General features: G+C 46.9%; 2 protein-coding genes across 4 annotated transcripts in view; both read right to left on the bottom strand.

Annotated features, from left to right (window-relative positions):
* VSX2 (visual system homeobox 2) overlaps positions 1-5131 on the bottom strand; it is a 44303-nt gene extending 39172 nt beyond the window's left edge. The window contains exons 1-2 of one of the 2 annotated variants that reach the window (XM_065593341.1): positions 4552-5131; positions 3149-3233 (exon numbers count right to left, since the gene is read on the bottom strand). In XM_065593341.1, the coding sequence (XP_065449413.1) occupies positions 3149-3233; positions 4552-4972 (506 nt within the window). In that variant the 5' untranslated portion in view covers positions 4973-5131. The remainder of the gene's footprint in view (positions 1-3148; positions 3234-4551) is intronic. The other variant, XM_005301672.4, reaches the window with a different exon arrangement.
* The window catches only part of BBOF1 (basal body orientation factor 1), a 1057902-nt gene that overhangs the window by 859342 nt on the left and 170733 nt on the right, over positions 1-27827 (bottom strand). The gene's annotated exons all lie outside the window — the stretch shown is intronic.

Genomic DNA, 27827 nt, shown 5'->3' with positions numbered 1-27827 from the left:
TAAGGTATCAAGACCTTCTTCACCTCCCTGGTGCCAGAAATCCTCCCTGAACCTCAGGCTATCCAAACCTTTTGAAACTACAATTTCTAAGTGTGGTCAGCCTACACAGAGTCAGCTTTCTCATGTTTGTTGGTCTTTTTAAAATTGATTTGCATTTAAAGTAAACAATCAAACCACAAGACAGGAGATGCAGTGCCCGAAAGAGAATTTAAAAAAAAATTTCACTCAAATAAATTAGAGAATTTCAAAAGATCCTATGCCTTCCCAATAGCACAAACAGAAACAGTCTCAAAATTACCTTCCAACATTCAAAACCTAAGGATTCTACCAGATCAATAACATTATTAACAAGAGGGGCTTGTGAATGCAGGGGACCGAGTCTGCAATCAGATCTTTATTTAAATTCACTCCTAAATCTGCTCTGTGTTCAGAAGGATTCTGCTCCTGCTTTTGTAGAATCATGGACACTAGGATGAAAAAAGACCTATTAGCTCATCCGGTTTCTCTTCCAGACCCAGTGCAGGATTATTTGTTATTGTACATTCTCTAGTTTTTAAATGCCTCAAGTGTTTGGGGCTTCTACCATCATCAGGAGAGGATGCCACAGCCCAGTGCAGCTCACTGGCTGAATATATATCCTGAAATTCATCCTATATTTTCCCTTTTTAAACATCTGATTAGTCCAAGTCCTTTTTACCACAATACATAATCCCTCCTCCAGTTGTCACTTGGCCCAGATACAGCAGACAGATTTGGCAGTTTTCAGCTTTTCTTATTTAAAAAAAAATCATTAACATGAAAAGTTTGTTACTATGCAAAATTGAAAATTATAAACAAATGCAAATCTTGTTTCCAGTATCCTGATCCATCTCTAGTCCTGATCCAATTGTGATCCTTACTCCAATCCTAATGGAGATCTCACCCATCTTCCAGCCCAATCTAGTTCACAAAGGAAATGAGTCCATATTTACTCTGGGAGGAACCATAGAATTGTTTGACTTGAAAGTACGTCACATAGGTCACTAGTCAATCCCCCTGGATTGGGGTGGAACCTCTAGCAGGGAATCTAGCCCATCCTGGGATATTTAGTCTCTTCCTGCACAGCATCCTGGCTAGGTTTTCACTAGGGTATCTTTTAATCCACCCATCCTGAATTGTGGCAGGATTGATTTAATTATCCCTAAACCATCCCTGATAGATGGCTGTTCCACCTCCTTTTGTCCTGACTATCCCTGGCCATGGCAATCCCAGAATCAAGCTAGGTACTTCTAGCCATCACTGTAGTGTCTAATGTTTGTGTGGCTCAGTGATTTTTAGCTGCATTTTACAGATGGGGAATAGAGACATAGGGAGGCAAAATTTCACATAGTCTGTGGCAGAGCTGGGAACCGAAGCTAGATCTCTAAACTGTGACGCAAGTGCCTTAACCAACAAGCCATCTTCCCTCATCTGCCTTAGCAGCTTGTTCTACCTCTTGTTGAATATCTTCAATACTTTATTAATAATGAATAAGTGATTGATAGAAACTGCTATTTGCCTAATAAATGATGCTAAAATTGCTCTACTGCATTGCAGAGTCCAGTTTTAATAACCTGACTATTCCCATTTCTAGTGGCCCTGGGGTAAATGGCTTGTCACTTTAGGAAATATTTAAAAACTATTGGTGCCTCTGGGACCTGCATACCTAAAAATTGTAGGCACCTTTTGAGTAAAGTAGTAGCCTTGTTTCAAGGATCCAGAGCCATAGGGAATAAATCCCCGAGGGTAACTTTTTAAAATAAATAAACAAGCTTTTTATTATGACAAAGTTACAATAAAACTTTAACATACTAAATTGTATATTACTTATTCAGGATCAGATTACTATTCAAAAAACCTTGCTGGCTGGGGAGCCCTCCTCCTCCTCCTCTGAATCCACTAGTAAAGACGACCAAATGTCTTAATACTTATCCTCTCTTTTTGGCACTTCTCTTGTTTATGGACTTGGCGGGAAAGCTTTCCTATTAGGACAGTCCATATTTTACTATATCATAATTGTATAGGTGGAAGGGTCACCTATTTCCAATAATGTGCAATACAAAGTCTCACTGCCAACAATTAAAAAAATTAATTTGTCGTTCTGTTTAAAATGCAGATACTTAATGCTCTGGTGAAGAGAACAGGTTAGGGGATCTCTAGGAAGCCGGCATTTTGTCATAAGATGGATATCTTTATTAATTTCCTCCCCAAACCATCTAATTCTTGGGCACAACCACCACATGTGCAAATGTGTCCCCCCCAGTTCCCTGCAACTCTTTCAACAGAGTGCCTCTCTAGTAGCAAATATATGATGGATCTTAACTGGAGTCAAATGCCATATGTGGGTAATTTTCTTGCGATTCATAATCAAACCCCAAATCCTGCTTCCTTTGACTGGGGAGCAAAAAGCAGAAGGTTCCCTTCAGATAGATTCCTCCCTCCTGTCGCCTTTATCGGGGGAGTTCAGACCTGAGCCCCTGTTCCTATGGGCTGAATTAGCTCTTATGTGAAGGGTGCGTGGATCTATATAGAGGAGGGAGGCAGGAATGGAATAGAGGTGGAAGGTAGGGTTGGACCCAGTTTGCGGCCTTGGCTGGCTACTAGGGATTGCCGATCTCATGCATTCATGTTTGTTTATATTTTTAATAAAACGTCCTTTTATTTGAAACCCATCCGTGGCACAGCAAATCCATGCAACCAGACAGTCCTACCGCTGTTGTCCTCATCCTTCATCCCTAGCCCCTTCAATCGCCTGTTACACCGAATTAGTGCATTTTGTCTCAATGCAAGCCCCCCGTGCAGCAGCTGGATCTAAGTGAGCGCGAGGTGCTGCATGCACAGACCCAACTGCACCATCGGGGCCCGAGGCTGGAAAATCTTTGGGGGGCAGGAGCTGCGCCATCCCGTGCCTCTGTGCAGTGCCCAGCACGACAGGGCCTCGGGGATAGAAATAATAAATACGGCTCCGAGAGGCCTAAAGATACCAGCCAAGGTTGGGGCAGATTCTGCTGCTGGGGGCAGGCAGGCAGGCGAGCCCACAAGGTGCGGGGGGCTCCAGGGTAGCCCTGCGGGGGCTCGCCCGGTGGGGAGCCGGGCAGGCGGGGAGGGGGGCAGCGGGCTTCTCTCCTACCTGTGCCGTCTCTTCTTCCGTTTCTTGCTCTGGTTTAAGGAGGATTTGGACATTTTCCTGTCGCTGGAGGAAACATCCTCGGAGTCTGGGAAGAGAAACGCGGCACAGATTGAGGACGGGCTCGGGGACTCGCCTCTCCCAGCTCCGCAGAGGCCCCCAAGCTGCCGGCGCCCCCTCCCGGGGCCGGCCCAAAGGCTCCCTGCCCGGCGCGGGGTGCCAGGGGCTGGGACGGCCCTTGCTTTGCCTCTCCCTGGGATTTGGCTTTATTTTTCGTTGGTTCGGCGGGGATTTCGTTGCGATCCCGCAGCGGCAGCCCCCGGGCCGGCCGGGCGAGGCAGAGCCCTCCTGGAGCGCCTGTCCGGGGGCGCGGCGGGGGAAGTCTCGGGGCTCGGCCCCTTGTGCTCCGAAGGGCCGGTTCTTTGCGCGCCTGTGCCCCGATTTCACCCAGTTTCGTTGGTTTTTAATTCCAGGCGGCTTTAAAACAAAACCCCCGAGAGGGCGGGAAATCCCCGCGCTGCGCCAGATCCCCCGGGACCCCGCCGCGGGGGGAAATCGGGCTCTGGGGGATAATCCGTCCGGCTCACCCGGGAGGCGCCGGCCGATTCCCGGCGTGGCTCGGGGCGCATCCCGGAGCCGCCCGGCGGCTCCTTCCCTGTATTCGCCGCCCGGGGTGGTTGTTCGTTCCCCCGGGCCGGGGGTCGTTCCGGCAGCTCGGGGTCTCCCTTCCGCGCCCAGGAGCGGCTGGTGCAGGGCGCCGGGACCCGCATTTCGATACAATCGGTTCTGTCATAGGGCAGGGACCGTCGGGGCTCGCCCGAGGGGCGGCCGGGTGGAATCGGCCCGGCCCCCACTCGGTAGGTATCCCCGCTGGGTATTCGCGATGCTGTCTGGGCGTTAAAGGGGGGCGGGCGACCCCGCCGGGAAGCGGTGTGTGTGTATATGTATGTATGGGGAGCGGGGGAGGAAATTATTACGATATTTACTAACTTTCCCCCGGGCAGCTGCGGGTGAAGCGCGCCCGGCCGGGTCCGGGGCTCCAGAGAAGGCGGCAGGGCGGATCCTGCCGTCTAGCAAACGGACGGCGAGGCACCCAATTCCCCGCAAACGAGTTAGGGGCTCCGCTGCCCCGGGGGTCTGCGCCCCTCCGGCTCCGGGAAGCCGCGGGGACGGCGTCCCCCATCCCCCGAGTCCCCACCCCCCCATGTGGCACCCGCCGGCTGGGGTTTCCCATCGCCAATCCATCCACCTGGCGCTGGAACGAATTTTAATAAAGCCCCCCCCGGGGGGGGGGCAGCCCGGGCTTCCCTGCCGCCCGGGCTCCAACTCCTCCGATCGAGGGGCAGAGACCCGGGGGGGAGCGGACACGGCTATGGGGGGCACCCCGGGCAGCAGCCTGAGCCTACCTGAGCTGGCCGTCTGGCTGGTGTCCAGCGGTCCGGGGGCCCGGGCCAGGGGCTGCAGGTGGACGCTCTGGGGGTCGGACAGCACCTCCAGGAAAGTGGGCTGGGTGTAGAAGCTGGGGATGCTGCCCGCCCCCAGGAGCCCCATGCTCACGCCACCTACCCCGGCGGGGCTGAGCACAGAGCGGGCCGCCAGCAGGTGCCCGGCGGGCAGGGAGTCCAGGGCAGCCCGGGGGTGAGAGGACGGCTCCTTGTTCAAGCCCAGGATCTCCTGGATGCCGAAGCCGGTGCACCTGGGCGGGGTGGGCCCGGAGCTGGGCTTGGCCCCAGCGGCGGCCCCGGCCCCAGGCGCACTGGCCGCGCTGTCGGGTTTGGGTTTGCTGGGTAGGCTGTGGGTGAGCGCGTCTCCCGCTTTGCCCGTCATGCTGCGGCCGGCCGGTCCCTAGTGCCCGCTCCCGGGAATGCTCGGGAGCCCCCGGCTCAGGCCCCTTTTATCCGCCCAGCCTGGAGCCCAAGTGGGGTCAGAGCCGAGCAGCCAATCACAGGGGCCAGCCGCGATTAGGAATTCCAAAAAGCCGGCAGGCTCCAGCACAGGCAGCGGAGGGGCCGGGGGGAGGCGGCCTGGGACACGAGGTCCAGGGGGAGCCCGGGAGATGGGGAACCCGGCGGAGGCAGCAAGGACCTGGGGGCCGCCCGGGACGGAGGGAGCCTGGCAGGGCAAAGCGGGGAGGTCGGGGGCAGTGGGGCCCTGCCGATCAGCTGGGCCAGGTGTTATTACTGATGTCAGCGCGCTGCCCAGCGACCCCAGCCAGCCGCTGGCCCGCAGAACGTGGGGTCTGACCGGGGACAAGGCCTGACAGGTGGGTGCAGCAGGCAACAGCGGGAGGGGGAAGGCAAGGCCAGGGCCAGCCGGCTATGGGCATTTGCCAAGTGCAGGCTTCGGAGCTGGTGTTTTAAATAAGCGAACAAAAAGCCATGGATCAGGCCGCCTGCTAATAGCGACCTGGGGCAGGTGGGCCGTACCGCCCCACCGCCGCTGCTAGCGCCTTTGCTGGGGGGGGGGGGTGATCAGAGGGCAGAAGCGGACCGAGGAGCAGTATGGGGGCAGCCCCACACAGCCCGAGGGGAGGGGGCATTGCTGAGCCCACAGTGAAGGTGTGCTGCGGGGAGGCTGCCGGCTAGAAGGTGTGGGGGGGGGGGGGAGGATAGGGGCAGGAAGGGTTGTTGTGGTGGGTTGGGAGTGCTGTAAGAAGGCATCAGAGTGACTGGAAGTTGAAATGCCTGAGCACATACCTCTGAGCCTGCCAAGGCCCGGGCGGGCGGACGGGCGGGCGCTGTGTGTCACACCCCCGAAGGGAGAGACACAAAGTGGTATTAATGCGGGAAGCTGAAGATGCTGCGGAATTAGCCTTCTTGGTTACTTAATTATTTCTGAGGTAAACAACAAAGGTGAGGGGCTATCCAACTTGTATGGAACAGAGGTAAGGTAGGGACTGAAGTAAGTTGTTTCCCTTGACCTAAGGTACAGCTGAGAGCAGAGGAGATACAAACTATTCATTGCCAAGATTGCACCTTCCCACCTAGACCCAAAGAGGGCAGGTAAGAAGTGCAGACAGAGCACGACCCACACAACCTCGAAGCCTAGGGCTCCTCAGGGAGGGAGACTGGGCAGCAGACAAAGCACCTCCTTGGTGCTTGGGCTTCGGAGGAGCCCTGGTCAAAGACTTCAATTTCAGAAAAGATCGCGTGTTGTCAAGCCTACATTTCATCCAATGCCTCTTAGGTATAACCTGTTTGTCACGCTGACGGTCCCCTCCTTCTTGGGGTTTATGCCCATCAAATATTATTACACCTCTCAAGTGTCAACAGTTGCAGTACCACCCATCGGATGTGGGATGTTTTCCAGCCACATTAGAAGACTGCCTTGGTAGTTATTGGGTGGAAATTTTCACCTCTGAGATATGGTTCCCTGTTCTGCTTCCCCCCACCAGAGTCCTTCCAAGGGGACTTGATGGGATTCTAATTTCACTGAACTAGAAGGGACAAGGTGGAGTAGCCTGCTAGGTTACTTTACACTCTTCCACACAGACTATGGGTCACAGTACAAATGTTTTAGTGAGTCCCAGTCATCACATAGGCCATTCTGCTTTTCAATACATTCTAGAGAACAGAAGGAAGATGCACATCGAGATAAAATTTGATTACACCTGATTTTGAGTTAATTGCACCCCAGCTTGAAGATTTAAGAGAAAAACAAAAATACACACAAACCACTACCCATGACTTTTACTAAAAAGGAACAGCACTTGAGAGATGGGGAGAAGCGAAGGTAGGTTTGTCGGAGGCAGAAAGGAAGTCCAAACATGTGCAAGAGGGAGCTGTATTTGGAGAATCAGACATTAAGAGAATTGGGCCTCTTACTGTCTACCTCTTTTACACTGCCCCAGTGGCATGAGAGTGTAAAAACAGCAAGTGGAGACAGTCTCCCAGAAGCTCCCGGAGTAAGAGCCAGCCAAAGGCATGGCAAGGAATGTGGCCAACACTGGCTATTCCAAGCCAGCAGAGCAGCCTATAGCTTGTTTAATACTGGCCTAAATTAAAGCAGCCACTGGAGCCGCTCTTACTTGGGCCAGCCAGGGTGCCAGAATTCAGTAGACACAGAGGTAGCTTAAAGCCATCTTTACCACCACCCCGCCCCAGAGGCACCACTCAGAATCTGGCCCTACAGCTTGAAATTGCTATGATTTGTGAAGAGCAGCAGAACTCCTCATGCAGTAGGGGGCAACTGTTTCTATCCTTGAGGCAAAGGCTAGTCTATTTTGTTATACTTAGATAGAAAAGTGAGGTCAATTTCCTGCCAGCACTAGCTCTTTATAGTGCTTTCCCTCCTTCCCCTCAGAATGCTGCCTAGTGCTCAAAGTTCCATTATACTTCAGTGTTTAGGGCTAAGTCGTGCTGGACCAGCCATCAATGTACTGGTGGGAAGAAGGGGAGACCGTGCAGAAATCCCCTGTCCTTACCCAACACTCCCACGGAGAGGACAGTCATAATGTGACAGCCTGAACACTCAGGGTCAGCTCCTGGGGGCTTTTGTGTGGCACACTGGGAGGGAAAGTGTTTCTAAGCCACACTCCTGTTCCCCAGTCTTGGAGCTGGCTTGGTCCCTGGCATGTCTTGGCACCCCTCCCTGGTGGAGCTCTGAGGCAGAACCTTAATGCTACACTGACAGTCATAGTCACCTAGGGATCAGTCTGCTGGCCAAGAGTCACCAGAGAGTACAACACTCTGACCACACCACCTTGCCAGGTAGAGGGACCAGGAGTGGACAGCATAGAGCTGTAGTGTCCTCTACACCAAGGGAACTTCCAGCAAGGCAGCTAATTGGTTGTACAAAGCCAACCCTCAGAGTACACAGGGTGGTGGGGTTTGCTGGCATTACCAGCAGGCCGTAGTGCCCTGAAGTGAATATGTGTGGCCATGCCCAGTCCTTCCCCCTCCCCCCCCAGCTTCACAACAGCAGAGGGGATCATGTGCTACACCTGTTGCAACTGCTGGTGGAGAATATGTGCCTCTTCCCCCACCACCACACACTCCCAGAGGCATTAGCCTTTCTCCTCACCTACACAGGCATGACAGTTCAACACTACTACATGGGCAGTGTCCCTTCTCTTCTTACCCTCAGTAGATCCCAGCTTTTCATTAAATATCTGAGGTCTCAGAGATATTTACTCCAAGGTTTTACTACAGAATCATTCTTTTCTTCCTGAAGAGTAGTACCACATTTGCCCATCTCCCTTACCTCCTCCCCACATTCTTCATCTTATTATTCACATCGTTTGAGAATGGGAAAATGGCTATCAACTTCAGGCTGAAATGGGAAGAACAGCTTCTCTTGCACATGGAGGAATTCTGATTATTAGGCTTTAGAGTGGTCCTCAATGGAGGAACATCTTCAGTGATTGCATTACATTTATAGGATACCTCCCCTCCTGCCCCCAAGCACAAAGACTTCTGTATATCTAGGAAAATAGAACTGAATGCAATTTCTCAACAAGCAAGAACCCATGTAAGCCAAAAGTTAGGGCTCTCCCTCCACAACCCAGACACAAGAACAGAAGAATTACCATATGCCTCATCCCTCCCAACTCACCCCAACCACATGAGAGAGAACAAACAGAGAAGCTAAATCTTCCTGTGTCTCACCCAGGAGGCCACAGCTCTACCCTGGCATATATCCAGGGGACAACAGTCCAGAGTCATGATGTTCTACTCTGCCTTCTTAGGACTATGCCATAGGATTGCCAGCAGCTTCAACCCCAAACATCCAAACAGAGAAGCTAGGATATAAATCAGCTTGACAGCCCATCAGCTAGACTAGTCCTATGCCATTCAACGCTTTATATTTTAACAGGCCTTGAAGCACCTCCAATGTTTGTGTGAAAGAGGGTCTTTGTTTCCTGCACTGGCTACAACCTACTGAGGCCCATCACAGAAAGTCACTAGAAGATGCACCTTTAAGCAACTCAGCCACAACCTTCCCCAACACAGGGTAGATAGTTGGGTAGCTCCAGAGTGTCAACCCCTGGTTTCTTAGCAGAGGTCAAGCCTTTGGCATGTTTCTGCTGTCCTCCAAAAAAGGAGGCACCGACCATAGACAAATCCCATGAAATGGAGTGGGATCTAGGCATCCTTAGGACCCTCTGCATAGCTAGGGGTGAGTTTCTCCCCCAGGACAAGATGAATTTGAAACAATACTCCTAGCATAAGAGATGCTGGTGTGGGTGGAGAATGTTGCACCTTCCGTAAGGGTTCTACTAAGGGAGAATAGCTTTTATCTGCAAGTAAAGAATCTGGAGAAGCCTTGCAGGCAATGACTGTTAAGTGGTGCTGTCCAGATACAGCGTGTTCAGACATCTTTCCATGACCCCTCAGGCAACATTGCCGAGGTGCGGGACATGTAATCTTCAGTCCCCCTTCTGGAGCAACCCACAGCTGACTGTAATGCAACTAATTTCTTAGCAAAGATGGAAGTTGTTCACATCATTTAAACAATGAGCCTTCAGGGAAGAGAGTGTCCAAGTTTAGTTTATTAATAGCAATTTAGCCTTGGGCCAATGTGCAAACAACAAAAAGTATTCCAATACAATTTCAAACTAAATCCAAAATTATAAAATGTTAAATAATTATAAATACAAATTAAAAGACATATCCACCATTATCCATATATGATCCCAATGCCACTTGCATTTTCCTTATTTTACAAGCTGACTGTGCCAACAGGGTAACCGCTCAGCTCACAGATGCGTTGTCAGTTCCTAACAAATATGCTATTTTCTGAGAGGTTGTAGAAAGAGGCATGCAGGGCAAAGACATGGAAAGCCATTTTGACCTCAAGTGGCAATACAAATTAAAATGTAATAAATAATGGGGTAGGAGGTGGACAGCATGTGCACCAGACTTCACCACTCTGAACACCTCCACTGACCAATTCTTTGCTACATCTATAACAAATCAGAGGTTTGTCTATGTTCTAACCCTCTGATAAGCCAGACCCAACTGGGTTTTCTGAGCATGCAAGGCTCCTTCCCTGTCATTTCATTTCCCTGGATTCAACTGTTAGCCATGGGAAGACCCAGCAAGATTGTATCTTTAACAGGTAAGAATTCAGTGGCTGAGGACAGCCAGTTACCAGAGGTCTCCACTAAGCTTTCAAGATCCCATCCTGATGGATTAGCTTATTCTCAGGCTTTCCTGGAATTGTGTCATACAGAAGCCTCTAGAGACAAAACACACAGCTTTTCTGGTTGCAACACTGGATTGTATTTGGGTTGCTTTGACCTCCAACTGCACCAGCTAGTCATGTGACCATGAACTCCAGATAGCTACCAGACACCTGTTGTAGGGCCAAGGGCAGAACAACAAAAGAGAGCGGGAGACAGAGACAATTCATTGTGACTCAGGTTAGAAAACAGAATCCCCCTTTCTGGAGGAGGCTTCACTGCAGGGGTCTAGGTTAATCCAGATGGAGAAAGGTCTCTAGCACCCGTCTGTCTATCCAGTCCTTCAAACATATAAAACAAAAAGAACAAACCATTAAGGGTCATTTCTGTTTGTCCATCACTGGCTTCTAGCAATCACAATCCCCCTCGGGCTTTCTTCCTTCAGAGGTTCCACTCTTCCTCTAAGGTGTTCAACCTAAATAGGCTCAGCTGCACTTAATTAGCTCCTAGCTGGGTGGGCTTCCCTGAGCTTCCTCTGAAATTTGACTGGAAATTAATCCCCAAAATGCCAAGCCACAAGTTGGCTCAGCCGAGCCTCTTGCCAGAGATGCCAGTGGGGAGGAGTGAGTCAAGGTTTTGGTGCTACCCCAAGAGGGCCTCAAAGGACCGTTAGTCCCCATTACATACCTCTCCAGACCCAAACCTCAGAAGAGATCCACTCATAGCATGGGTAAAGTCCATAGATGCCACAATGTCCAAAAACTTTGGCAAACAAGCAAAAGTAATTATTGACTTGGCATTTTTAGTATAATTGAGGATTCCAAATGTAGCCCACACTGCCTGAGAGTGGGTCTTTATCCCCCTCAAGTGGCTCATCTCCTACAGTTGCTATGTTAACAAAATTACTTCTTTTGCCCAAGTAATAGATGCCTATGCTGTGAGTACTGGAGGTCTTGGGTTCCAATCCCGTTGCTCACACAAGTGGGGTCATTGTAAAAACAATAAAGGAGCTCATCTAGCCCAGCAACAAAATCCCTGGGATATGGAGGTGGATGGTAAACAGATGTCTTGGTAGCTAAATTGCCCCATAAGAATAATATCTGGTAGTTTCAAGCTGCTTGAAAGTTGGGCCAGAGATTTTTCATTCTCACCCTCCTCCAACCTCCGTAGATGAGGAATTGCTGGGAATAGAGTAAGAGAGTGGGGGTGCCAATACAGAAATTGGGTGGGCACTGGAATTCTTGGAAATAGCCATTGCAGGGGCTTTGCTTTTTCCTTTTGATTGCCTTTCTCCAAATACTTCATCACCACATCCTCTCATCAAGTTGCATTTCACTGACTTAGTAATTACTATTAGCATATAATGCCATCTTTCCCCTTCTTCTTCCCTTTCTATTTCTCCTTAGATACTTTGGGAACTTCCCAGTCTCCTGGCCTTGCCTCCATAGAAGGGAGCCAGAGTTGTCTTCCTAGTTATCATACTCTTTGTACATCTCTAGTGGTGACACCTATATTGTGCTAAGATCACCTCTTCTGTGGAGTTCCACAAGGCTCAGTTCTTGATTGTCTTCAAATTTCTATGCACCTCCATCAGCTTCTCTCTGGCTTTTATTGTGCCATCATTTCTCTGCTGAGGACAGTTGGCTATACATAGTTTGACACCTTCTGTGATTCACCCTTGTACCCTGTCTTGACCAAATGGACTTTTGGCTTCTTCTCAACTTCCCACAGCTGAATGTCTCAAGGACACAAGTTTTTCTCTTTGGGAGAGGCACCTCCTCAGGCCTAGCTCCACCTCCTCAAGTTTCCCAGACTCAGATCTTCCATTTCAGAATGAGGAGGAGGTGGATGAGGCATTTCTACAACAAGCAATAGAAATATCCTAGATACAAAACCTGGTAGCAATGGGGCACTTTAACTATACAGATATCCATTGGAAAAGTAACACAACAAAACACAAAATGTCCAATAAATTCTTGGAAAGTCCTGGTGACAACTTATTATTTCAAAGGGGGCAGGTGAGAGCAACCAGGGAGGCAGCTATTTTATACTTGATTCTGACTAAGTGAGGAATTGGTTGCAAATCTGAAGGTGGAAAGCAACCTGGGTGAAAGTGATCATGAAATGATGGGCTTCATAATACTAAGGAAAGGAAAGAGTGAGAACAGCAGAATAAGGACAGTGGACTTCAAAAAATCCAACTTTAACAAACTCAGAGAAGAGTTAGGTAAGGTCCAATGGGAAGAAAATTAAGAGGAAAAGGCATTCAGGAGAACTGGCAGTTTCTCAAAAGACAATTACAGCACAAACAAACTATCCTGATGTGAAGAAAAGGTAGGAATAATAGTAAGAGGACAATACAACTACATCAGGAGCTCTTTAATGACCTGAAAATCAAAAAGGAATCCTATAAAAAGTAGAAACATGGACAAATTGCTAAGGAGGAGTATCAAAGATAGCTCAAGCATGTAGGGACAAAATCAGAAAGGTTAAGGCACAAAATGAGTTACACCTAGAAAGGCACATAAAAGGCAATAAGAAGATGTTTTATAAATACATTAGAAGCAAGAGAAAGACAAAGGAAAGAGTAGATCAACTACTTAGCAGGGAAAGTGAGCTATTAATGACCACCACCAAGAAGCCTGAGATGTTTCATGCATATTTTGTTTCACTCTTGCCATAAAAGGTTAATTGTGACCAGATGCTTAACACAATTAATATTAACAACCAAGGGGGAAGGAACACAAGGCAGAATAGGGAAAGAACAGGTTAAAGAATTGTAATGGTTCACTCACCACTATGGCACCTTCCAATGGCTGTTTTGGGAATTAGCTCAGTTTGCAAGTACACCCTCCTCTGGTGGTGCCTCGCCACCGTCACTCCTGCTCTTGGACCCACATCTCTCCAAGGACCACAGTGTTCTTTTCAGTGACACAGCGCTCCCAGCTGTACCACATACTGTGGTCTCCCCTTCTAGGGGACCTGCAGTCCACTGTTCAGCCACTTCCCTTAGTGACTGCTACAGCAAATTGTCTAGCCACTTCCTCATGGCACCAGCATCCTCTTTGCCCTTGCCTCAGGGCCTCAGCCTGCAAACCCCAGCAGCCAGCCAGGAGCTGTCTCTCACTCCCCCGGTTCTGCTAGCAGCACTGCTCTGTCCAGGGTGCTGATGGTTCTCTTAGCCCTCCAAAGACACAGTCCTTCCTCCCTGGGCTCACAGCCAAGAACTACCTTCCTCCCCCCTACAGCTCCCTTTTTATATGGGCCTGCATGGCCCTGATTGGCTGCTCCCTTCAGTCCTTCTCTGATTGGCTGCCTCCCCCACAGCCTCCCAGGGCTGCTTTAAACCCCTTTTCTGCCAGTGTGGGGCAGCCACTGCATCACAAGAATATTTAGATAAGTTAGCTTTATTAAAGTATGCAGGACCTGATTAAATTAATCCTAGGGTACTTAAGGAACTAGCTGAAGCAATCTCTGAACTGTTAGCTATTATTTTTGAGAAATCACGGATGATGTGTGAGATCCCAGAGGACTGGAGACAGGCACACATAGTACCAGTATTTAAAAGGGGCGGGGGGATCAAAGAGGACCTGGGAAATTATAAACCAGTCTAACCTTGATACCTGGAAATATATTGGAAAAAATTATTAAGTAATCAGTTTGTAAGCACCTAGAGAATAATAGGGTGATAAGTAACAGCCAACATGGATTTGTCTAGCACAAATCATGCCAAACCAACCTAATTTCCTTCTTTGACAAGATTACTGGCCTAGTGGAATCGGGGGGGAAGCAGTAGATGTGATTATAGCTTGATTTTTAGTAAGGCTTTTGACACAATCCCATATGACATTCTCATAAGTAAACTAGGGAAATGTGGTCTAAATGAAACTACTATAAAGTGAGTGCACAACAGGTTGAAAAACTGTACTCAAAGGGTAACTATCAATGGTTCACTGTCAAACGAGGAGGACTGTATCAAGTGGGGTTCCACATGGGGTCTGTCTGTCTTGGTCTGTTTTTATTAAATGTTTTAATTAATGACTTGGATAATGAAATAGAAAGTATGCTTATAAAATTTGCAGATGACACCAAGCTGAAAGGGTGCAAGCTCTTTGGAGGACATGATTAGAATTTAAAAGGACCTTGATATATTGGAGAATTGGTCTGAAATCAACCAGATGAAATCAAATAAAGACAAATGCAAATTACTACACTTAGGAATTAAAAAATCAAATGCACAACTACAAAATGAGGGATAACTGGCTAGGCAGTGTACTGCAGAAAAGGATTTGGTGATTATAGGGGATAACAAATTGAATATGAGCCAATTATGTGATGTAGTTATGAAAAAGGCAAATATTATTCTAGGCTGTATTAACAGGAGCATTGAATGTAAGACACAAGAAGTAATTGTTCCACTGTACTCGGCACTGGGGAGGCCTCAGCTGGAGTGCATGTCCAGTTCTGATCACCACACTTTAAGAAAGATGTGGACAAGTTGGAGACAGTCCAAAGGACAGCAACAAAAATGATAAAGAATTTAGTAAACCTGACTTATGAGGAAAGGTTAAAAAAACTGGGCATGTTTAGTTTTGAGAAAAGAAGACTGAAAGGGGACCTGATAACAGTCTTCAAATATGCTAAGGGTTGGTATAAAGGGGACAGTGATCAATTGTTCTCCATGTCCACTGAAGACAGAAGAACTAATAATCAGCTTAATCTGCAGCAAGGGAGATTTAGGTTAGATATTAGGAAACACTTTCTAACTATAAGGATAGTTAAGCACTGGAATAGGCTTCCAAGGGAGGCTATGGAATCCCTGTCATTGGAGGATTGTAAGAACATGTTAGACAAACACCTGTCCGGAAGGGTCTATGTTTATTCGGTCCTGCCTCAACAGAGGTCTGGACTAGGTGACCTCTTGAAGTCTGTCCTAGCCCTACATTCCTATGATTTGCCCCCTCTGTCTGTAACTTGAGCATTGTCCCCAACTCTAAACTTGCCTTCTTCTCCCACAGGCTCTGTCAGCAAACCCACCTTATCCCATCCACAGTACTGGCCATGTGCTCTAGTGCCTTGACTCCTCTCACTAAAGCTGCTTTCTTAACTATGGATACCCAAAGTCCTAGATGTCCAATGTGCACACAGAGCTGCTACCACTTCCTCACACTTGCAAAGAAGCATGACTAGATCACCCCCTCCCTCACGCAATTCCCACTCAATCTCATTTATTTCAGCATCTGGTTCAAAATTGCCCTGCTCTTTGTTTACAAAACCTCCTGTGGATTTGCTCCAGCCAGCTTCACAGACCCTATCTCCCTCTGCTCCCCTCCACTTCCACTCGTCCATCTGCTCTGATACCACCAGTCTCCTCTGACTTCACGCAATCTCAACTCGCTTGGCATGAGAGCTTTGTCCTTTGCTTCTCTTTCCAAAGAAATGGCCTCCCTGTATCTTTCCACCTCATCTCCTATCCATCTCTTTTCAAATATCATGTGAAAAAAAAGATTTTCCACTTTGCCTAAAATTCTTCATCTCTCTCATGCTGCACTTTTATTTTAACTCTTCCCTCATTTAATTCTGTGATGCATTTGGGATCCTTTTTGTATGAAAGACACGAGACAAAATAAAACCGTTGGTGTGATCATTATCATTCAGTGATGGGTTATCGTTACTTATGAATGTAGGATATAATGGGGCTATTATGTCCAGAATAAAAACTTACCTGTTGTATCAACAAATAGAGTATACTGTTATCTGAGATCCAGTGGTTAGAAACTGAAACTTGACAGATTCAGACTAGAAAAAAGGTGTGATTTTTTAAGTGTGATTGTAATTAGTCATTGAAACAACTTACTTAGAGATGAGATGATTCTCCATCACCCAAAGTCTTTAAATCAAGACTGGATTTCTTTTTAAAAGATATGCTGTAGCTCACATACAAGATATGGGCTTTGTGAAGAAATTATTGGGTAAGGCTGTGTGGCCTATGCTAATCAGGTGGTCAGTCTAAATGGTCACTTCTGGTCTTAAAATCTTTGAATCTATGGCTCTCGTGTTGTCCTTTATATGTAATATTTTTCAAATACGTACTTATGAGATTTCTTGCTAGTCTTAGGATAACCGAGATGTCCCATTGGATATATTTTTTCTTTAAATAGCATTTTATTGATTTTTGTAACTATTCATTAGGATACACAAGATACAAGGAGGGTGATGGAATATAACATTTTTACATGCATTTCAGAATGTTTCCCATTAGTAGTTGTTAGTCCATTGTAATACTTGCCTGCCCCACTGGTGGGGTTTTAAATATTATTTAATGTCAGTACAGTGTTTAGTAAGGAGCTAGGGAGGTACTGAGTAGTACTCATTAGTTTATTTATTGAGAATGATCCCATCATTTTCCACTGACATCCATTAAACCAGAGTGTCAAATCCTGGCTTCACTGAAGTCAATGGGAGTTTTGTCATTGACTTCAGAGGAGCCAGAATTTCGCTCTGCATCTCCATCATTCACCATAATGTGTATGTCTCCTTTTTCCCATGTGCCTGGTACTTGTTACAGACACAGAAATATCCATGCTCTTCTTTTTCCTCATCATCTGTGGTAGAAGATCTCCATATTCTTTGGGTGGAGCATCTTCAACCGAGGCAGTGAACAGCTGTTGGTAAAATACTTCCTCTGCCTGGGTCTCTGCTGTGGCAGGGACTGGGCAACAGCTGAAACATATCCTACGAGCAGGGCTCTTTAGGGCTTGGGGCCTGACACCAGGCAAAGAATCTCCTGTGCTTGGGAGTAGGAGCTAGACACCAGATGAAGCATCTTTTCTGCCCATGGCTGCTGAGTGGTAAGAACTGGACGCTGGTGGTTTCTGGTTCCCATATACACATTTTCCTATTAGCTGCTCCCTGTTGCCTATAAAACAGATAAAAGCAATTGAACTGTTATGAGTTAAGGAGTTGCTGGGAGCAGTGCTCCATCTACTCCAGTATCTTGTCTCCAACAGAGGCCCATACCCCAGATGAGTCAGAGGAAGGTGCAAGATGCTCTGTAACAGAATATGCTGCCAATGTGGGAAGTGTCTTTACCTGCCTGTTTGTGCTCGGGAAATTTTCTAATTTGTTTTGAAACCAGTTAATTTAAATCCGATTCTAGAACTAATTAGAACCCTAGCATAGACACAGTTTTAGTTGGTCTAGGGCTGCCCATTTTTATTAAACCACTTTCAAGTAGTCTGGAAACTAATTGAATGAAAACAAACCAGGACACTTCAAACCACCTAAAGCCAGGTCTACACTACAAAAAAAGTGTGTAAAAATCCGTTCAATTGAATCATTTTAAAAATCAAAATTTCCCCACTGTAGACAGGCTCTTAGTGGGTGCCTTATATCGTAAAGCATGTGAGCATAAGTCTTTACAAGGATTTATGCTGTCTAATGTAACTGTTGATGATCTCATTATCCATATACATATCTGATCCTTTTTTGAATCCTGCTTAGCTTTTGGCCTCAGTGGCATCTTGTAGCAATGAGTTCCACTGGTTAATTATGCATTGTGTAAAAAATACTTCATTCGATGTTTTAAATTTTTTGTCTTTTAATTTAATTGGCTGTCCCCCTTTTCTTGCATTTTGAGACAGGGTGAATAGGAGAACTCAAATTACCTCTCCATACTGTTCTGTAACAGGGTGGTTTGTCTCATTTAAAGGCAGGAGGGGACTAGGGCCAACCAACCCTGTTCTAAGGCATGACCACTTTAAGAATAGGTAATTTAGTAGAAGTATTACCAGATCCAGCTGGGCATGAGTTCAGCTGCCTGAGTCATGAGACTACCTGCTCAGGATTTTAAAAAGAGTGCTCTTAGCACTGTTAGGAGGAGTTTATAGGCAGATTCTCCTTCCACAGAGTGTGCATAATGCTGGGTTGTGGGGAAGTCTGACAGACTAGAGCTATGGTCCTAAGAAGCAGACCCTTCTATGGGAGTGTCATAACTATAAAGGGAAGGGTAATAGCTGTCCTGTGTACAGTACTATAAATCCCTCCTGGCCAGAGACTCCAAAATCCTTTTCCCTGTAAAGGGTTAAGAAGCTCAGGTACCTGGCTGGCATCTGACCTAAAGGACCAATAAGGGGACAAGATACTTTCAAATCTTGGGGGGGGAAGGCTTTTGTTTGTGTTCTTTGTTTTGGGATGGTGTTCGTTCTCCGGGAATGAGAGGGACCAGACATCAATCCAGGTTCTCCACATCTTTCTAAACAAGCCTCTCCTATTTCAAACTTGTAAGTAAATAGCCAGGCAAGGCGTGTTAGTTTTCCTTTGTTTTCTCAACTTGTAAATGTACCTTTTACTAGAGTGTTTACCTTTGTTTGCTGTACTTTGAACCTGAGACTAGAGGGGAGTCCTCTGAGCTCTTTAAGTTTGATTACCCTGTAAGGTTGATTTCCATACTGATTTTACAGAGATGATTTTTACCTTTTTCTTTAATTAAAAACCTTCTTTTTAAGAACCTGATTGATTTTTTCCTTGTTTTAGATCCAAAGGGGTTTTGGATCTTGATTCACCAGGAGTTGGTGGGAGGAAGGAGGGGAATGGTTAATTTCCCCTTGTTTTAAATCCAAGGGGTTGGATTTGTTTTCACCAGGGATTTGGTGAAGGTTTTTCAAGGTTTCCCAGGGAGGGAATCCATTGAAAATGGTGGCAGCCGAACCAGAGCTAAGCTGGTAATTAAGCTTAGAAGTTTTTATGCAGGCCCCTACATTTGTACCCTAAAGTTCAAAGTGGGGATCTCAGTCCTGACATGGTGAATAGCGGTGGGATCATTTTAAACCCAAAAGCCAGTGAGATTTTTTTTTCCTTCTAGCTGCTTGGAAAGCCGAGCTGGAAGTAGATAGATGCATATCTTATCTTTCCTTGCCTGAAGGCAGAGGTGTTAAGTTTTTTTTACAGGTCCTTTGTTAAGAGAAGGGTTCAATTAGCAAATGACTGGTAAAAGGTATTTACAAGCTGAATTGTTTTTTTTTTCTTTTTACATCCTCGGGAGTAGCTAGTTAGAAAGTTACTGTTAACTCTGCAGCAGCCAGAGCTGAGAGCTTCCCAGTTTGTCAACTGCAAAGGGGGTGACCCAGCACAAGAAAACAGGAAAATGACTACCAAAGAAGAAAAAGCCAAAGAGGAGGCCCACAAGAGAGAGATAGAGCTGAGAGACAGAGAGGAGAAAGCCAAAGAGGAGGCCCACAGGAGAGAGATGGAGCTAAAAGAAAGAGAAGAAAAAGCCAAAAAGGAGGCCCATGAAAGAGAGATGGAGCTGGAAAAAGCCAAAGAGGAGGCTCACAAGAGAACTATGGAGCTGAAAGAAAAAGAGATGGAGGAGAGAGAAAAAGAAAGGAAGCATGAACTGGAAGTGGCAAAAGCTAAGCAGGATGCACCAGCCAATGCTAACAACCCCCCTCCAGGTACCACTTCCCATCCCAGAAAATTCCCCATCTACAAGGCAGGCGATGATACTGAGGCCTTCTTAGAAAATTTTGAAAGGGCCTGCCTTGGATACAGCATCGCTACAGACCAGTACATGGTAGAGCTGAGGCCGCAGCTCAGTGGACCCTTAGCAGAGGTGGCGGCTGAAATGCCTAAGGAACACATGAACAGTTATGAACTTTTTAAAAACAAGGCCAGACTCAGAATGGGGCTAACACCCGAGCATGCCCGTCGGCGGTTCAGAGCCCTAAAGTGGAAACCCGATGTGTCATTTACCCGTCATGCCTACCACATTGACAAAAATTGTGATGCCTGGGTATCAGGAGCAAATGTTCAATCTCTGGAAGATCTACTTTCCCTAGTAAAAATGGAGCAGTTTTTAGAGGGTGTTCCTGAGGAAATAGAAAGGTACATCCTAGATAGGAAGCCCAAAACTGTAACTGAGGCGGGGGAGATTGGAGCCCAATGGGTGGAGGTGGCAGAAAAGAAAAAAACTAGTAGCAGTTGGAGCGAATATCAGAAGGGGCAAGCCGAAACAAAACCTTACCACCGGGGACAACCCAAGGCCCCACCCACATCCCAAGGGAAACACCAGACGCCTTCTCACCCCACCACAGCAGTATCCACCAACCAACATCGTCCCAGTGATACCTTAGCAGGGCGATGTTTTAAATGTAATGAACTGGGACATATAAAGGCTCACTGCCCCAAGAACCCCAACCGATTACAGTTCATTACACCCCAATCACACCAAAGATCCCCAAACCCAGATGCCTCTCTCATACCCTCGGAGCGAAGGGAAACCTTGAGAGTGGGCGGAAAGAAGGTTACCGCTTGGAGGGACACTGGGGCTCAAGTGTCAACTATCCACCAATCCCTAGTGGACCCCAAACTCATCAACCCAGAGGCTACAGTGACAATTCAACCCTTCGTGTCACAATCTGTAACCTTGCCTACAGCCACGTTGCATGTCCAGTACAAGGGCTGGTCAGGAATGTGGACTTTTGCAGTCTATGACAATTATCCCATTCCCATGCTGCTGGGAGAAGACTTGGCCAACCATGTGAAGGTAGCCAAGAGGGTGGGAATAGTCACCCGCAGCCAGGCTAAGCAAGCTTTCACCCCCATCCCTGTTCCTGAGCCGTCCACCAGGGCCCCGTCTGTGTTACCGGAGACCCAGACAAAGGTGGTGGAACTGGATCCCCTGCCAACGACTGCAACAGCCGTAGTGGATCCAATCCCAGAGACCCAGCCAAAGCCAGTCCCAGAACCGGAACTGGCAACGCAACCAGCACCAGAACCATTGCCAGCCCTGAGTCCAGCGCTTGCAAACCCGTCTACAACTCCAACGCCAGAGGGCACCAGCGAGCCTGAATTGGCAGAAGCAGCAGATAACCCTACCCAAGAGGCTCAGCCAGAGCCTGAGTTACCACATAGTGCTCCAGCGGACAGCGGTTCACAGTCAATGGAAACAGCCCCAGCACCTGCATCGCTTCCAGAGGGACCAAGCCCCAGTCCACAGTCCAAGGAGGAACTGATGTCTCCAGCATCAAGGGAACAGTTCCAGGCCGAGCAGGAAGCAGATGACAGCCTTCAGAAAGCTTGGGCGGCGGCGCGGAGCACCCCACCGCCTCTCAGCTCTTCTAACCGATCCCGGTTTGTTGTAGAACAAGGACTTTTATACAAGGAGACTATTTCTGGTGGGCACCAGGAAGACTGGCATCCTCAAAGACAGTTGGTAGTTCCCACTAAGTATCGGGTAAAGCTCTTGAGCTTAGCCCATGATCATCCCAGTGGCCATTCTGGGGTGAACAGAACCAAAGACCGGTTGGGGAAGTCCTTCCACTGGGAGGGAATGGGCAAGGACGTTGCTAAATATGTCCGGTCTTGTGAGGTGTGCCAACGAGTGGGAAAGCCCCAAGACCAGGTTAAAGCCCCTCTCCAGCCACTACCCATAATTGAGGTCCCATTTCAGCGCGTAGCTGTAGATATTCTGGGTCCTTTCCCAAAGAAGACACCCAGAGGAAAGCAGTACGTACTAACTTTCATGGATTTTGCTACCCGATGGCCGGAAGCAGTACCCTTAAGCAACACCAGGGCTAAAAGTGTGTGCCAGGCATTAACAGACATTTTTGCCAGGGTAGGTTGGCCCTCCGACATCCTTACAGATTCGGGAACTAACTTCCTGGCAGGAACCATGGAAAACCTGTGGGAAGCTCATGGGGTGAATCACTTGGTTGCCACCCCTTACCACCATGAAACCAATGGCCTGGTGGAGAGGTTTAATGGAACTTTGGGGGCCATGATACGTAAATTTGTAAATGAACACTCCAATGATTGGGACCTCGTGTTGCAGCAGTTGCTTTTTGCCTACAGGGCTGTACCACATCCCAGTTTAGGGTTTTCACCATTTGAACTTGTGTATGGCCGTGAGGTTAAGGGGCCATTACAGTTGGTGAAGCAGCAATGGGAGGGGTTTACGCCTTCTCCAGGAACTAACATTCTAGACTTTGTAAGCAACCTACAAAACACACTCCGACATTCTTTGGCCCTTGCTAAAGAAAACCTAAAGGATGCTCAGGAAGAGCAAAAGGCCTGGTATGATAAACATTCCAGAGAACGGTCCTTCAAGGTAGGAGACCAAGTCATGGTCTTAAAGGCGCTCCAGGCCCATAAAATGGAAGCGTCGTGGGAAGGACCATTCACGGTCCAGGAGCGCCTAGGAGCTGTTAACTATCTCATAGCCTCCCCCACCTCCAACATAAAGCCTAAGGTATACCATGTTAATTCTCTTAAGCCCTTTTATTCCAGAGAATTAAACGTTTGCCAGTTTACCGCCCAGGAAACAGATGATGCGGAGTGGCCTGAAGGTGTCTACTATGAAGGAAAAAAGGATGGTGGCGTGGAAGAGGTGAACCTCTCCACGACCCTTGGACGTCTGCAGCGACAGCAGATCAAGGAGCTGTGCACAAGCTTTGCACCAATTTTCTCAGCCACTCCAGGATGGACCGAACGGGCATACCACTCCATTGACACAGGTAATGCTCACCCTATTAGAACCCCACCCTACCGGGAGTCACCTCATGCCAAAACGGCTATACAAAGGGAGATCCAGGACATGCTACAGATGGGTATAATCCGCCCCTCTAAGAGTGCATGGGCATCTCCAGTGGTTCTAGTTCCCAAACCAGATGGGGAAATACGCTTTTGCGTGGACTACCGTAAGCTAAATGCTGTAACTCGTCCTGACAACTATCCAATGCCACGCACAGATGAGCTATTGGAGAAATTGGGACATGCCCAATTCATCTCTACTTTGGACTTAACCAAGGGGTACTGGCAAGTACCACTAGATGAACCCGCTAAGGAAAGGTCAGCCTTCGTCACCCAGGCAGGGGTGTATGAATTCAATGTACTTCCTTTCGGGTTGCGAAATGCACCCGCCACCTTCCAAAGACTTGTAGATGGTCTCCTAGCGGGATTGGGAGAATCTGCAGTTGCCTACCTCGATGATGTGGCCATTTTTTCTGATTCATGGGCAGAGCACATGGAGCACCTGGAAAAAGTTTTCGAGCGCATCCAGCAGGCAGGACTAACTGTTAAGGCTAAAAAGTGTCAAATAGGCCAAAACAGAGTGACTTACCTGGGGCACCAGGTGGGTCAAGGAACTATAAATCCCCTACAGGCCAAAGTGGATGCTATCCAAAAGTGGCCGGTTCCAAAGTCTAAGAAACAGGTCCAATCCTTCTTAGGGTTGGCTGGATATTATAGGCGATTTGTACCCCACTACAGCCAAATCGCCGCCCCGCTGACAGACCTAACCAGAAAGAAACAGCCAAATGCAGTTCAGTGGACTGATAAGTGTCAAAAGGCCTTTAACCAGCTTAAGGCAACACTCATGTCTGACCCTGTGCTAAGGGCCCCAGACTTTGACAAACCGTTCCTAGTAACCACAGATGCGTCCGAGCGAGGCGTGGGAGCAGTTTTAATGCAGGAAGGACCGGATCAAGAATTCCATCCTGTCGTGTTTCTCAGTAAGAAACTGTCTGAGAGGGAAAGCCATTGGTCAATCAGTGAAAAGGAATGCTACGCCATTGTGTACGCGCTGGAAAAGCTACGCCCATATGTTTGGGGACGGCGTTTCCAACTACAAACAGACCATGCTGCGCTACAGTGGCTTCATACCGCCAAGGGAAATAACAAAAAACTTCTTCGGTGGAGTTTAGCTCTCCAAGATTTTGATTTTGAAATACAACACATTTCGGGAGCTTCTAACAAAGTGGCTGATGCACTTTCCCGGGAAAGTTTCCCAGAGTTAACTGGTTAACAATTGTTCTTGGAATGAAACATATTGTTAGTTTTTATATAATCAGTAGTATGTCTAAAGGTACATGTGTCTTACTAACTCTGTTTTCTCCTAGAACTCCAGGAAGAAATCACAGCCAGTGTGGAACCGAACATCCAACACTATCTGTGATTTGGGGGGCGTGTCATAACTATAAAGGGAAGGGTAATAGCTGTCCTGTGTACAGTACTATAAATCCCTCCTGGCCAGAGACTCCAAAATCCTTTTCCCTGTAAAGGGTTAAGAAGCTCAGGTACCTGGCTGGCATCTGACCTAAAGGACCAATAAGGGGACAAGATACTTTCAAATCTTGGGGGGGGAAGGCTTTTGTTTGTGTTCTTTGTTTTGGGATGGTGTTCGTTCTCCGGGAATGAGAGGGACCAGACATCAATCCAGGTTCTCCACATCTTTCTAAACAAGCCTCTCCTATTTCAAACTTGTAAGTAAATAGCCAGGCAAGGCGTGTTAGTTTTCCTTTGTTTTCTCAACTTGTAAATGTACCTTTTACTAGAGTGTTTACCTTTGTTTGCTGTACTTTGAACCTGAGACTAGAGGGGAGTCCTCTGAGCTCTTTAAGTTTGATTACCCTGTAAGGTTGATTTCCATACTGATTTTACAGAGATGATTTTTACCTTTTTCTTTAATTAAAAACCTTCTTTTTAAGAACCTGATTGATTTTTTCCTTGTTTTAGATCCAAAGGGGTTTTGGATCTTGATTCACCAGGAGTTGGTGGGAGGAAGGAGGGGAATGGTTAATTTCCCCTTGTTTTAAATCCAAGGGGTTGGATTTGTTTTCACCAGGGATTTGGTGAAGGTTTTTCAAGGTTTCCCAGGGAGGGAATCCATTGAAAATGGTGGCAGCCGAACCAGAGCTAAGCTGGTAATTAAGCTTAGAAGTTTTTATGCAGGCCCCTACATTTGTACCCTAAAGTTCAAAGTGGGGATCTCAGTCCTGACAGGGAGGAAGGAGTTTGATACAAGGGATAGGAAGAGACCTAGAGGAAAGTCTCCCCAGAGAGACTCAGAGGCTAAAGTGGGACTGGCAGAGCTCCCCTGCTCAGAGGGAAGTGGGGAGCCAAGGTCTGAAGCCCTGAAACAAGGGTAAATGCAAGAAGCCCGAAGAAAGGAAGGGAGGGAGGGTTTGATCCTGGAAGGGCCAATATTTATTTCATGAGGATTTACTAAATTGCACCCCAAGGGAGAGAACATTATTCTAAAACTCCTGGGTGTGTATGAGTGGATTGGGGAACTGAGAACAGAGGCTGCAATGCCAAGCCATGGTATGTTCTGGGACATCCTGCAACACCTCTATTATTTGTGTACCTCCCTCATGTTCCCCCTTATTCATTAAAAAACGAGACCAATATAAAATTAACATGGCAGATGTTAAATAGATTAAAAACTGGCTACCTGATAGGTCTCAAAATGTAAATTGGGATTCATCATCAAGCGGGTGTGTGGCCAGAGGTCCCCCAGGGACGGATTCCTGGCTCATCACTATTTAAAATTTTTATCAGTGACCTGGAACAAAACATAAAATCAACATTGATAATGTTTGCAGATGACACAAAAATTGGGGGAGTGGTAAATAATGAAGAGGACAGGTCACTACTACACAGCGATCTGGAATGTTTGGTAAGCTGGGTGCAAGCAAACAACATGCATTTTAATACAGCTAAAAGTAAATGAGTACATCCAAGAACAAAGAATGTAGGCCATACAGGATGGGAACTCTATCTTGGGAAGCAGTGACTCTGAAAAAGATCTGGGGGTTGTGGTGGATAATCAGCTAAACATGAGCTCCCAGTGCAACTCTGTGGCCAAAAGGGCTAATGCAATCCTTGGATGCATAAACAGGGAAATATCGACTAGGAGTAAAAAGGTTATTTTACCTCTGTATTTGTCACTGGTGCAACTGGAATACTGTGTCCAGTTCTGGTGTCCACCATTCCAGATAAATTCAAGATGCTGATAAATTGGAGAGGGTTCAGAGAAGAACCACAAGAATTATTAAAGATTAGAAAACATGCCTTATAGTGATAGACTTTGGGAGCTCAATAGATTAATCTTAACAAAAAGAAGGTTAAGAGGTGACTTGATTACAGTCGATAAATACCTACATTGGGAACAAATATTTGATAATGGGTTATTCAGTGTAGCAGAGAAAGATACAACACCATCCAATGGCTGGACGCTGAAGCTAGACACATTCAGAATGGAAATAAAGTATACATTTTTAACAGCAAGGGTAATTAAGCATTGGAACAATTTACTAAAGGTTGTGGTGGATTCTCCCTCACTGGCAATATTTAAATCAAGATTGGATGTTTTTCTAAAAGATCTGCTCTAGGAATTTTGGGGGGAAGTTCTATGGCCTGTGTTATACAGGAGGTCAGACTAGACAGTCCCTTCTGGTGTTGGCATCTATGAACCTCTTCTCTAAACAGTCCCAATCTCTCCTCATGGGGAAGTCTATCCAAGCCTCAGTCTAATCCTTCCTGTTTCCCATCTCTAGACTGTTTTAAGATAGGATGATGAGACCTGAACACAGTATTCTGCATGAGAGTGTACCATTGATACATACAATATTAGAACATTTTCAGTCTTTTCTATGCAATTCTTTATACATACAAACTGTTTGCTTTTTTGACTCTCCACATTGAGCAGAGGCTTTCATTGAGCTGTCCACAAGGAATGGCTAAAGTTAATATAGAACCTAGCAATATGTATAAGTACTTTCAAAATATTCATTCCAATGTGTACTGCCATGTATTTGCCAACACTGAATTCAATCTGCAATGGCGCTGCCCACTCACCTAGCTTTGTCAGGCCCGGTGGGGGTTCCTCACAGTCTTTCCCTCACAAACCTAAACAATGTTAGCATCTATTGTAACATAAGGAGATAAAAACAGTTCGCTGTGGTGCAATGTGCATTCAATAGGCTACGGCACATGCTCCTGGGAAGCTGAAGTGGAAAGTAAGCATTTGTGTCACCTGCTGCTATCTGGGCAATCAATGAGCAGCCATGAGTCCAAAAAGGACCCCAAGATTACTTAGCACGTCACCATTCAGAAGACAGATGCCCTCTGTTGAAGGTGAGACTCAAGGATCAAAATAGGGCAGGTGTGTGGCATTTTGAAGAACTGACCATTTTTTTTCTGGAGGCTGCCCTCTTTACTTCCAGAAGCTAAATGTTCAAAGAAAAAAAAATAAGTCTCTTGCTCTTCTGGTTGCAAAGATAACTTTAAAAATGTAAACAGAGTGTAAAATGATGCAGTCAGATATCACAGCACAGGCAGCCTGAAACAACAGCTCTAAGAGAGGCATGAAATGCCCCTATTCTTGACAGGGGTTGTTAACATTGAAGTCTACAGATGACAATTCAAATGTTAATATTCTTAACTATTTCACTTTGGAGACCTGCATAACCTATTGTGAATGGCATCTTGGTTTAGTGTTTCAACTGGGCTAAAGTTGGTTTGTGGGTGGAGCTTTGAGCAGTACCACTACTGATTGGTTTTTCTCTCCATTTCACACCCTGGTGAGATTAGAGTAGTGCTAGCTCCCCACACTGCTACTGTTTCTTTCTACCTACCAGCATTCTCTCCAGCTTTACTGGCTGATCTACAGCCAGCTGATGGCTTTCAAGGTCCTTAACTCCCTCAGACACTGGGGCTGCAAGGCAACATCATCTGCATTTACTGGGTTCAGTTCTTGGATCGCTACATTCTTCTTTG

Source organism: Chrysemys picta, chromosome 4 (assembly GCF_011386835.1).
Source record: "Chrysemys picta bellii isolate R12L10 chromosome 4, ASM1138683v2, whole genome shotgun sequence".
Taxonomy (NCBI): domain Eukaryota; kingdom Metazoa; phylum Chordata; order Testudines; family Emydidae; genus Chrysemys; species Chrysemys picta.
The sequence above is the reverse complement of the archived record's forward strand: the minus strand, read 5'-3'. Positions and strand labels throughout refer to the sequence as shown.